The 13,155-nt window shown below is 35.8% G+C and overlaps 1 protein-coding gene and 1 pseudogene across 1 annotated transcript in view; both read right to left on the reverse strand.

Moving 5' to 3' along the window:
• Window positions 1-13,155, reverse strand: part of LOC149789247 (muscle calcium channel subunit alpha-1-like) — a 335,403-nt gene that overhangs the window by 248,343 nt on the left and 73,905 nt on the right. Inside the window, exons 2-3 of the mRNA XM_089975421.1 lie at window positions 11,997-12,136; window positions 7,886-7,995 (exon numbers count right to left, since the gene is read on the reverse strand). Coding sequence (XP_089831547.1) covers window positions 7,886-7,995; window positions 11,997-12,088 — 202 coding nt within the window. The 5' untranslated portion in view covers window positions 12,089-12,136. The remainder of the gene's footprint in view (window positions 1-7,885; window positions 7,996-11,996; window positions 12,137-13,155) is intronic.
• LOC149789248 (uncharacterized) lies at window positions 4,515-5,071 on the reverse strand (annotated as a pseudogene).

The following is a 13,155-nucleotide window of genomic DNA, read 5'->3' on the forward strand; positions in this document are numbered from 1 at the left end:
GTCATCTTTTGTCTCTACCTTTCGTAGTGGTGTTACCTATTCAGTTTTTGGTAACTAGAGAAATTCACATCTTCAGATTAGATAACATATGAATGCTGCTGCGGTTTAAAAAAACGAGTTGATAATATGAAATTCTGTATTAATATCAATGTTTTGTAAATATTTTAAAACAAATATCTTTTAATAACCACTGAAAACAAAATCCTTAAGGTGCCAGTGATTGATGTGATATTATATATCAGAACATGAGCACAGTAGATCCATACAACGTTTTGCTGTGTTAATTGCAATGTGTGGGAAGAGGAAAATGGCAGAAAGGTCCCACAAAATTACCAGAAATAAGACAAATCAGCAACAAAGTGTACTAAGATAAAATCAACTGCACAAATTACCAGCAAAATGACACAGGTGAGATGGTCTGATCCTGTGATTTGACGTTATTAAAGCTTAGAGGCAACACATTATACTTTATTCTTCCAAACTGGATAAAAATAACGACCTGATCCTTTCAAGTTGGCTCTAGCTTTTAACAACAGCTTAGACTAATACTGCCATTATAATTTAGCCTGGATAATGATCATATTTTATTCTTTGCATTTTTAAGGGTGAATGTTGACTGACTAGATTCATAAACAATTCTTTCCATTTACCTATAGACTTAATAAAATTTTGTAAAAACTTTTAACAAATTGGTTTAAAAGACCTGCTACTGATTTTACTTTTGTTGCTTGCTTTTTATGTAAGGAGAATGGCATAGTCATCAATTTACCAAATTTTAGGAACATTTATTTGGGAAACATTTTTTGGAGTGCCATGATGATGTCTGCCAATTTTGATTGAAACTGATTTAACACATTAACCCCTGGAGGATTTTTTTTTTTTTTACAAATTGTCAAGGAATTGCTAAATTTGTAATTCATGTGCAATGTCGATGCACAAGTGATTAAATACGCAAGGAATATTCAAATTTGGTGACATTATCAAAATGCACTGTTTAACACATTAATCCCTGGAGCTTTTCGTCATTTTCGTCTGAAAATCTAGTAGGAAACACATTTTGAAAGCTATTTCTGAATAGACTCGAAAACACCAAATCCCCGGTCATCTTTCAATAACATACTGCCTAGTTGTGTTAGGAACATCATTTTACATTGGCTATTTGACCTGCGCATGAGCAGAAGGGTAAAAGTTGGAGTTCTTTTTTTTTTTGCTAAATGGAGCAATTATTTTTGTATGGAGACCACTCTTTATTCCAAATGCCCATCTTATCCTACTTTTTGCAAAGGCTCATCTGTCTGTTTGCAGTTCATACCGGTTTGCCTTGGATCTGAGACCAAAAAGTCTAACATCTGGACACAAAATCAGATTCCGACCAATGGCGAATTTTGGACAAAAAAAGGTCGGGTCCAAAAAAATGAGGATTTTTAATCTGTATTTTGTTGTGCAACTAGATATTCCAGATTATTTGGTATCATTGTAGAGCTGCCTTTCTATAATACCCACTTTAGTGTATCATGCATGACCATAACACTACAGAGCTCGGCAGAAGGCTACTACCTCCTGCCCCGTTAAGTCATCGCTAGGGGTTAACCCTTTAAGCCCCGATCCCGTCTGTAGGCGTGATCCGGTTTCTGCATTCAATGGCCGATCCCGCCTGTAGTCGTGATTTTTTTACTGCATTCAATGGCCGATCCCGTCTCCAAGCGTGATGAATGTGTGTTAGATTCAACGTCTCTGATTGGTTAGAAATGGGTTTATTCCAAGAACTAACAACTATTAAACCAATCAGAAATGATTTTACTTTCATTTGCGGAAATTTGAATTGTTCAGAAGCTAAGGGCTCCTGTTTTGAAAGCGGTTTAACTACACGTGTTGTGGTCATGAAAAATCGTAAATGATGGCGGACGTAAGAGTGATTTTTGATGAGAGCAAAAATGAGGAGTTTCTCGGGTTTGATTTTGAAAATACTGAGCAAGCTGATGAAAGATATGTTTGGCAGTTGGATATTTTGTGAGATTTCGATTCGGACATAGAAGTTTCTGAGACTGAATCGTCCGAAGATGAGGATGCTGACAGCGATGATGATCGAGTTCTTGCGGATAAATGTTGCACATAATTTTGAAAATTCTGTATAAATAAGTCGTGAAAGACTTGGACAAATAGGGAAAAATAATACATCACTGTGTAGACAAATTCATTTGCAATAAATGGTGAAACTTTCTTGGATTTTAATTGGATATAAGCAGAGAAATTAAGGTAAGAGTGAATGCATGTGTACGATGTTTACAAAATTTTTCAAACAGGTAAAAACTCTGGGGCACACGCAGCTAGACACAGCTTACCGCTGCTGGGGCATAGCAGCAGAGATACTGATAATGGGTCTGGGGCTGAATGAGTTAATGTGTTAATGGCTTATGAGAAGAAGCTAAAAATGTAAATACGACACTTTTCAAATTATACAGATGATGGATTATTGTAGTATGTCCTTATTAATCATGGTTTATACAACCCAAAAGAGTCATTTTTCAAAGACTATTGAGTCAGTTTTGAAGCATTTTTTCTTATTGAATAGAAAACTTTCTTCATATCTTGTTTTCTTTATATGTTTTTAAAAAGAAAAAACCCAGGAGCAAGAGCCTCTCTGAGGGATCAATTGCTCTAAGGAAGAAAAGAATTTCAAGGAAAGATAAGACCATTTCTTCATTTTAACTGAAGAATGTTGGAATCTTTTCTGATATTCTTGGGCAACAAGATTTTGAAAATAGCTGCTTTGGCAGCCATACTGGATGAAAAATCAGTTCCATTTTCATTTAAGACAAACCAGACACCATTAGAAGACTTTTGATGAAAACCTAATGTCAATATGACCATCCATTCCAGTGAATTAATGACAAGATTTTCCTTACGTTCACTGTGGCTGCCATGCTTGATGGTTGTGGAGCACCATTTTCATCAGGATCAACTAGACATCATAAGAATCATTTAGTGAAACCCCTATGTCAATATGACCATCACTTCTGGAGGAGCAGCAATAACGATTTTTGAAGATGGCCAATGAGATGACCAAATCCACATCGTTTTCATTCAGGACCAACTAAGCATCATAAGAGTCTTCTGGTGAAAAACCATTTGTTGATATGACAATCCATTTAGAAGAAGTAGCAACAAGAAAATTTTCAAGATGGCTACTATGGTTGCAAAATTTGAGGTCAGATCAGCACCATTTTTATTCATGACAAACTACCGGTAGAAATCATGAGCAGTTTGCTGGTGAAAGCTTATTGTCAACATGACATTCTATTTAGCAGAAATAGCAATAACAAGATTTTTAAGATGGCTGCCATGCTGGCCACACTGAATATCATTTAGTACCAACTTGACACCACAACAAGTCTTCCGGTGAAAAGGCAATAATGATATGACTTTCCATCTGGGAGTAGTTATAAGACTTTCAAGGTGGCCAATGAGATGCCCATTTTGGATAACATATTCGTACAACTTTTATTTAAGACCATCTAGATGCCATAAGAAGTCTATCAGTGACAACCTCACGTCAACAATGCTTTACATTCAGGAAGCACAGCAATCACAAGATTTTATAAAGCTGCTGTTGTGGCCATATTAGCTATCAGACTGGTACCAATTTCTCCAGCATGAAGTCTTTTAGTGAAAACCCCTTCATGTTATGACTAAGATTTTTAAGATGGTCACTGTAGTGGCCATATTGGATATCTAAGAAACATGATTGTCATTTAGAAGCAACTAGACTTTGCAATGAATGTGTGTGTAAAGTTTCATTGCAACTTTCAAAGTATTTTAAGAGTAGAGATAACAAACTTCTGCTAAATGATGGATCATACATGCCAAGTTTTCTGGAACCAAATCAGGGAGATTTGTGTTCAAAATCAGAGAGATTTTTCTCACACGTTTAAGAACAAAAGTGCTGATCATAGCACAGCTGGGTAAAATAACAATAATGAATAATAGTTACTGAACTTCATTAATTTTGTTATTTTTTAATCTCACAAAAAATAATTTAAAAATCTTCACAAGAATCACTGTGGTTCAAAAAATAATGACAAATTGGATCCTCAAACAAACTTAGTTTTTTTCAACATGTGTTGCTTGTATTTCAGTCTTGTAGAGAAGCTCCTTTTGCAGCAATGCACAAACCATTTGAAGGTCTAAGCTCAAAACAGTCACACTTTGCATTTATCTTACAAGATATTAGTGACAATACAGTTTTTCAACATAAATTTCTATGGTGGTCTGTCTGAATCTTCCTCAACATGCTGAAACAGTGCTCAAGGTCTGCATTACCATGTGGCAAGCTGAGTGTTGCTATAGACAGCTTCACTAGATTTGGGAATCTGGGTTTCTTCAAGGGTGTGGAAACTCTGCTCATGTCTACCCAGAAGACATCCAATGGTATTTCTCCCTGAGTGAAACTGGACAGGTCTGAGGCCAGGGAGAGCTGGAAGTCCCTGAACTCATCTTCAAGTTGACACAGTTTGTCAGTTGCTGTAACCATTGTCACTCAGCTGAAACACAGCTTCTACTAAAATCTCCAATCTTCTCTCAGGATTCAGGTAACCAAGGGCCTTCAGGGTCAGGTCATTAAATGGAAACTTAGCTAGCATCTTTGCTTTAACCTCCTCATAGAAGGACCTCACACTCCTAAAGAAGGAGCTCAGCTGGGTTGAGAAATGTTGTCTGGGTTGTTGTTAACGAAACATCTGGCTTCCATACCCACTGCTAACAAAGAGCTGTCATGCTGGTTTTCTGGTGACATAAAGCTGACCTCCGTAATCCTTGCTGAGGCAGTGTCAACACTCGTCTTCACAAACTTTCCCATGAATTTCCGTAGAATTTGTTCCATCTCCACATGGAGGTATCCCATCATAACATCACCAGCCTGTAGCATGGTGTTAAAGTCATTTAGTGGTTCCATATGTATAGAAGAAAGTGATATGTCAGTTTCATTTCTGGGTTTATAAGGTTTCTCCACAGATCTGTTCACTCCCCATCTTCACAGCATCTTCATGGCTCTGGAAATATGACTGAAGAGCTGGCCACTGTTGAAGGAAGTGTCATGGTCATGCATGATACACTAATATTGCAAATGGGTATAACCAGGAATGTACAACAGCAAAGGCCGATGATATTCTGATTGTGATGTGTCTCCTTCCACTGCCATGTTGCTCCATGTGAACAAAAGTAGTTCAGAATATAATTCTCAACGGGGACAAATTACATCTGAGGTTTATTTCTCGAATTGACGAAAAAGGCAGAGAACATTCCGACTGTAAGAACTTGATTGACGGATTATGGTAGTCATGAACAGGGTATTGAATGTTGTTTTAGCTGGAAATACCTATGCTTGGCAGTTTTTTTTATTTCTGGATATTGTCAGCAAATCAGCAGATCAAACGATGGGGTTAAAAATCAAAAGACTTCCGGACAATGTGGGGGACTTGGCATGTATGGATGGCTGGACATTGGACAATGAACAACAGGCCATCCCATAAGTGCTTCTAGTCTATGACAAGTGGAGCTAAATAACCAACTTGTGTCCTACAACAGCAATGGGACACTACTCCAACTGGAAACTACCTATGTCATGTGTCATTTAATTAACACAAGTTTTTTATTAGTATTAGAAAATATGTCAATAACAAAAATTATTAATGTAAACAGTGATACATTTTATCAAGTTCTCATGTTCTGTATTCCCTCAAATGACTTCAGTAAGTTTAGAGAACAAAGAGTTTTCAACAAACTCAGGGATTCTTTTAAGACTGTATAAACTATGTTCATGTTATATCAATAGGTGAATGGTGAAGGCCTCATCTGTAAATTATATTTAATGAAATATACCTGAAAATTAAGTACATGCAGGCATTGCAATAAGATTTATACACTATAATTTGATTCCAGGAAACCAGTTTTTCCAATAAGGTGGGTTTTTTTCTTCCTGTTATTATGCAAGATGAAAGGATTCCACTTGAAAGGAAAGCTGATGTGGAGAAACAATTCATCCATGATTAGAGCTGTGATCATTCGCATCAAGTACACATTAAAGCTGTGATAACAACTTTACCATTTGGTATATTAATAACTCCATAATGTAAACAAGCACAGATACAATCATAGATGCGACTTTCTGACAAAACAGTACATTTTTTTAAAGACTGGTTTCTTTCTAACATGAGCAGCTACAGGATCATTAAGAATAAAAAAAAACATAGGTGTCTAATGTTAATGGAGAAACTTTTACTCAAGTCCAAAGTGTAGTAATTCTAATATGCCGAGTCCCCAAATACCAACAAATATAGGATCTCTGTAAAATCATTACATCTTCTCTCAAATGTACTACATATATAACTGATATACGAACAGAAACCAATACGAATAAAGAACAAAGATGCAACATAATGTCACAATAAACATCACTGGAAGCAGTAAAATGCCACAGAACTAACATCAAGACACTTCATTTTAACTTTCTATTTCATTTCCCATCCAACACTTTACATTTTTTCCACACGTTTTGAAAAAAAACCCCACAAAAACAACAAAATAGTTTTCCAAAGGGCACCACATTCATTCTGACACTTTTCATTTATGGTTGGAGATAACTGCTGGTACAGAATCAACCATGTAATCCATGGATCATGAGCTCATTACTAACCCTGACCATCTTGACTGCCTACCTTAATACGGCCCTGGGAAAGGCACTTAGCTCACCATTTCCTTGACATGATATATCTAAATATGTTTGCCATTAAAACTAACAAAAAAAGAAATAAATATAAAAACAGTCATTCATAGCAATATCTCTTAAAAATTTATTAGACACTACCACAGACAGTATGTTCCATTAAAAACTGGACTATGATTGGTGTACTGATCACTGTCAACATTAAATCTGCAACTAAATTTTTAGTGAGATCACAGTATGGCAAAATATTTTATTAGATCTATTAGAGTAGAAAACCATATGAAACTAGGGGACTTGTGAAATATCATCTGTAACTTGGTCTACTATCATGGTCATTTTTACTACTGTAAACAGACTGCTCTACATAATCTTTATAAAATTTCATTCATTACATGTCAATAGAGAAAGAATATTCATTATTTGATGAACTATTGTGGTGATTTCATTTTAAAAGAATCTCTTACTATTGTTTCCAATATTAGCATCAGTGACATAATATCCTACAGAGAAAATTACCATACAAACTAATTATTTGCCTAAATTGGAGTTGCCTTGCTTGACACATGTGCCTGGAAAGCATACACTGACTGGCCTAAGGCAGCGGAGTTAAAATAGTTCCCAGTGTTAGGGGATACTCATATAGTTTCTATGGCGTGAATGGCTGGCGGTACGGAAACCTGATGAAGAGAAACCATGCAGATGTGCGGTTGATAGATATTTGGCAGGTGTTTTATCTGTGGTCTTGCATTAATTAGAGTAAAATTTATGTATAAAACGGACACGTTGGGCTTTCTAATTTACAACTGAAGTTGTATATAAGTCTTTGGAAATTTGGGGTAAACTTATGACTTCTAGCAGGAAGTGTGCATGGGTTTAACATTCACTCGGTCAAGAAAAGACCCTTGGCTTGTAACACTATTATTACAAACTATATTTGGTAAAAATGAATAAAGGCTATGCCAAGGAGATGGTTATTAAAATAAAATTGAAAATGAAATGTTCATGTGATTGCCAGAACCTAAGATATTTTTAGCATAAACTGGAACATATCAGTTTTAAGGCCTCAGTCAAAAATGAAAAATAATGAATTGCAAATAAGAAGTCAAAGATTATGAGATAATATATCAGACTATATGAAAGTAAAATGTATGAAGTTTTACTTACTTGGTGCCCGTGACACCAATCGCAAAGGCCTCAACACTCTAAATGCTCGAAGGGCTTTGACATCAAACACCTCATCATCAAAAGTTGATGTAAGAATTGTACTAATTAGACTGAAATGAAAAGTAAAAAATGTATGGAAATGAGACAGATAAATTGTATGAATGCAAATAAAACTGAATTTTATCAACTGGATTAATTTACACTGCTATGCAAAGCATAAACAAGAGTATCAAGTGGGCCTGATATTGCTCACCTGACAGTATTTGAGATGACAGCTGTGCTTCTACATTTGATTAACTTTAGTTGGACTAGATGCTGCAATGACATTTTCTGTGTAAATATCAATGGTGTTCATGCTGGAAGTCTACACATTATGTTTAATCTGAAATAATAATGCTGTTCTAGAGAGAGTGTGTGTGTGTGTGAGATTTGGAGTTGTAATGTAGCTTTAACAATTTTTCAGTCATGTTGCTATGATGTCTGCAGTGGGGCATCATGCCACAGACATGTTACATGATGTCCCACCCAGTTACATTATCCTGACATCAGACTGACCAGTCCTAATACTAACCTCTTAATAAGTTTTGGAGAGAAAGTCATTCTATAATCCAGTTAAGATATGAAGATGAAAATAGTTTTTTTAATGTGTTTGCCAAGGAAACAATACCATTGTTAGGGAAGCCACAGTGCACAAAACCATATTACAGCATCCCCTAAGAAACAGCGCTATAAAGTTTTATCCATAGTGGCTCAGATGTTCTGGATAAGTTGAAAGTAGGTTTCCCATACAGTTGCCATGGAAACCGCACCACTGCTAAGGAGGTCACCCAGGACAAAAGTTTGAGCATTCTAAAAAACATTACTACCAGGTGTGGTTGAAACTGCTTCAGCCATTCCACTGATGTTCTCAAAGGGACTGATGATCAACTGGGTGAAAAGAATTCCCAGGATCTCAAGACCTTAACTTCTTAAGTTTTTCGAATTAGCTGCTGTGTATATATATATATTGGATGTCAGCTTGGAACCATTTCATCTAGGGCAAAGTAGATATCACTAGATGTCTTTTGGAGAAAACCCAGTGTCATAATGATCATCCATTCAGAGAAGTAGTAACAGTAATATTTTTAACACAGTCTTGATAGCCACATTGGATGCACAACTTCACCATTTTCATTTAGGCCTAACCAGATATAATAAATAGCCTCCAGTGAAAACCCCATGTTCATATAGTCATTCATTTGATAGATGCAGAAATATTGTTTTCAAGACATTTGCTGTGGCAGACACCAAATTTACACCATTTTCACTGATGACCAACTAGACATTATAAGAAGTTGTTTAGTGAAAACCTCATATTGATACTATCCATTCAATATTAATAGTGATAACATTTTCAATATGGCCAATGTGTGGTGACCATATTGGATGTTAGATTGGCATGATTTTCATTTAGGACCAACTGGACATCTTAAGAAGTCTTGTGTTGAAAACCCTACATCAATATGCCTTTCTGATCTTGTGAAGTTTTGATAATAAGACTTTTAAAATGGTTGTTGTGATGGCCCATAAGAGATGTCAGATCAGCACCATTTTCATTTAAGACCAGCTAGACATCATATGAAAATCCTTTAGTGACAGCTCAATCTTGAGATGCTGATAATCTCATAGGCTGAAATGTAACTGCAGACAACAAATCCATTAAACAGACATAGAGTCAAAGGGATTGATGCTTTACTGGGTGAAAAGAATGTCCTGTAATTCAAGATATGACCATTTCTTCCTTTTACCTGTCAATGTCCAAACCATCTCTGATATTCTTCAGGAATAATAAAGTTTTTAAATTAGCTGCTGTGTTACGCATATTGGATGTCCGCTTGATACCACCGTCATTAGAAGAGTTTCTGTGAAAACCTGATGTCATAAAGACAATCCATTCTGGAGAGTAGTGACAAGAAGTTTTTTAAGATAGCCATGTTGGATATTCGACTGGCACCATTTTCATTAATGATCAAGCAGTTAGGAGGAGCATTAAAAACAAACTTGTTCAAATGGACAGCCAGACAGATGATGGACAACAGACCATCCTATAAACAATATGACTTGCATATATGAACCCACTATAACACAGTGGTTGGGGTCCATAAAACCCAACTATGGTATAGACAGAACCATGTACAAAACAGAAATGTCCAGGAAGGGGAGGGGGCCAAATACAAGCAGGCACAAAAATAAGTGAATCTGATTAAATGAAGACAATTAAGTCTGGAAAACATTTGTGCATTGACAACTTACATTTGTAAAGTACAATCCATAATCCGTTAAGTACTGTATGTGAATATGAAAAATCCATTAATTCGAGAACAGATCACATGTTATTAAATTCATATATCAGTCACATCCCATTAGAAAACACAAATAACACATATATAAAAAATGGACAGACCTCATTTGATCTAGAGCTGACTAACACCAAACAATTAACTATGACATTTATGGGCACTTGCATATGGATATAGTTGTTTACATGCAACATGTACATGTAACTAAATTGGCCTAGATTTGGTCAACTGGAGAAGCTATCATCTTGCAGCAACTACCCAGTGGATGAGGCTATTCATAGAGAAATGAGGAAATGTGAACAAATTAACAAATTTAACAAACATCTTTGCAAGATACCCCATCTTCATTTAACTTGATGGCCAGATATCCATGGTTTCAAAAGATTGGAAATTTAATTACTGGTATGCTACCATTGGTAGCGATTGTAAGCATTAACTTTCTCTGCAGAATAAATGTGTTCCAGTCACTTTGGAAAATGCAACAGTCTGTCAAATTCCATTGCTTTTATTTAAGTTTGGTACTGACTTCCTTTGATAAAAGTGCTTTGTTTTCATTGCTGATTGTAGACAGCTTCCTTGGATGAAAGGTGTGTGCGTTATTGATGTCACCAATACAGGACAGCTTTGGAGGACCAAACAAATGCCCATTTCTTATTGTGACAGCAGCATCAAATAATGGTAGAATACTGAGACTGATTTTTTTCATTTGTGTAGTATTTATACAGAACGATTGGTGCTTCAAAGGTAATCAGTTTTCTATGAAATTTCAGCAAAACTATTTTTTCTGGGTACATTAAACAAAAAAAGGAATCAATCATCGTTTGGATCATTGTAGCAGTTACTGTTTCTGCCTTCAAAAGTTGATCGGTTGTAACTAGTCCCAGTAGCATGATTATTGGAGTATATCACAGCATATAGTACTCAGGCCAAATGTCAGCATAAGTGGATTATGATAATGCAATAAATGTTAAGATGGTGTGTCAATATGAAATAAGAATTTGTTTCTGTAACAATATATTTCAGTGTAATTTATATCAAGTTTGCAGCTTCCTTTCATGTGGCTCTGAATATCTACATTCCAAACCCAAGTTTAAACAGCCAACAACATTGCAACAAGAAAATAAATTGTCAGTTTGTATATTATTTGTCGTCAATAAGGAAAATGAAAATTTCAACTTGGAAATTGGCAAAGCCTCGCATGATCCCCGAATAAACTTTTTATGCATTATTTTTCATACTTTTAAGAACAAAAATATTTTTTGTGCAAGAGAAAAATAGATATAGATGAAATTTCAGAGCCATGCCATGATCGTCTTATATTACAATTCATACGTGATCGTATCCCTGAAATAATAATAAACATGTTACACATATTTTTCATAATTTTAGAATTAAAATTTATGTATATACAAAACCCTTTTAAATGCAATTTCAGGAGCCACACCACAACCGTGTTACATCCAAATTTGTGTCATAATGGAGCATGCTATAGTGGGGTCACTATCTACACACACACGCATGCATGCATGGACACACACACACACACACACACACACTCCGTGGTGCATTATTAATATCAGTACTGAAGCTAAGTTAAAGGTGAAAGTGTTAACAGGTTGGTTATAAAGTGGTATACAAGGGATAATCACAGCTGCCAAAATTTGATTTACTATAAGCATATGTCTTAATTATTAGCTTAGTTGTTACCCTTACTCCATCTGAGCAAAGCATATTGAGTAAATATTTGCCTGCAAAATGTAAAACATACTTACCCTATAACTACTATAATAAAATCTAATATATTCCATCCATTCCTTAGGTAAGCACCAGAATGAAGTATAAATCCATATGCTATTATCTTCATGATGGCTTCCAGTGTGAATATCACAAGAAATATGTATTCTACATGTTCCTGAAATGAAAAGATTCCACATTTAGTATGTATATTCATATGGAAACAATTCTGTATGGTGAATAATGACTGAATGTGATCTGGTGAAATCTGTCTATAAAGAACACAAAATTTTTATTTTTAAGGACAGCCACCCTTTATATAACAGTAGAACATCTTTCATGAATTGGTATCCTTTATATCAAGTTTTGTAAGACAATTTGGTACAGTGTATGTTGTTGTTGTAGGGTCTAATGCCATATTTCAGCACAAGATAGGCTATACACATGGCAGCCAGTATAAATGGTAGAGGAAGAACCAGGGAAAACCCTTGAAAGAACCAATGACCCATGTGAAACTACTGGCAAGCTTTCTCACGTACCCATACTGGCTGAGCCCGAGACTCGAACCCAAGCAGACAGAGGTGAGATGGCAAAACTTAGCAAAGAAGATTGCTTTAAAATCCCTAAAATAAGCCTTGAATTCATTTTAAATGAATTAGACAACTTGATGTCACAACAGCAACAGGTCTTGATAATATAAATACTAAATTCCTAAAACTCTCATGTGATTGTACCTTCACTCATGTACATCTTCAGTCTACATTCTAGGTATTTTCACAGGTATTTTTCCAAACAGACTAAAACTGGCAAAAGTAACTCCACTATATAAGAAGGGAAATCTTTCTTATATGAATAACTAACTATAGGCCTATATCAGTTTTATCATCTCTTTCACAGATATTAGAAAGTTGTTGTTGTTGTTGTGGGGTTTAATGCCATTTTTCAGCACACGATAGGCTATACATGGCGGCCAGTAATGGTGGAGGAAGAATCCGGGAAAACCCCGGAAAGAACCACCGACCCACGAGAAGCTACTGGCAAGCTTTCTCACATACCCACATTGGCTGAATCCAAGACTCGAACCCACGCAGACAGAGGTGAGATGGCAGTGATCCGTAACGGAGAGCGCTTTAGACCACTCGGCCACTTGGGGCCCCGATATTAGAAAGACATGTTTGTAATGAATTTAGAAACTAT

Source organism: Sinohyriopsis cumingii, chromosome 11 (assembly GCF_028554795.1).
Source record: "Sinohyriopsis cumingii isolate HCF-2022 chromosome 11, ASM2855479v2, whole genome shotgun sequence".
Classification (NCBI taxonomy): domain Eukaryota; kingdom Metazoa; phylum Mollusca; class Bivalvia; order Unionida; family Unionidae; genus Sinohyriopsis; species Sinohyriopsis cumingii.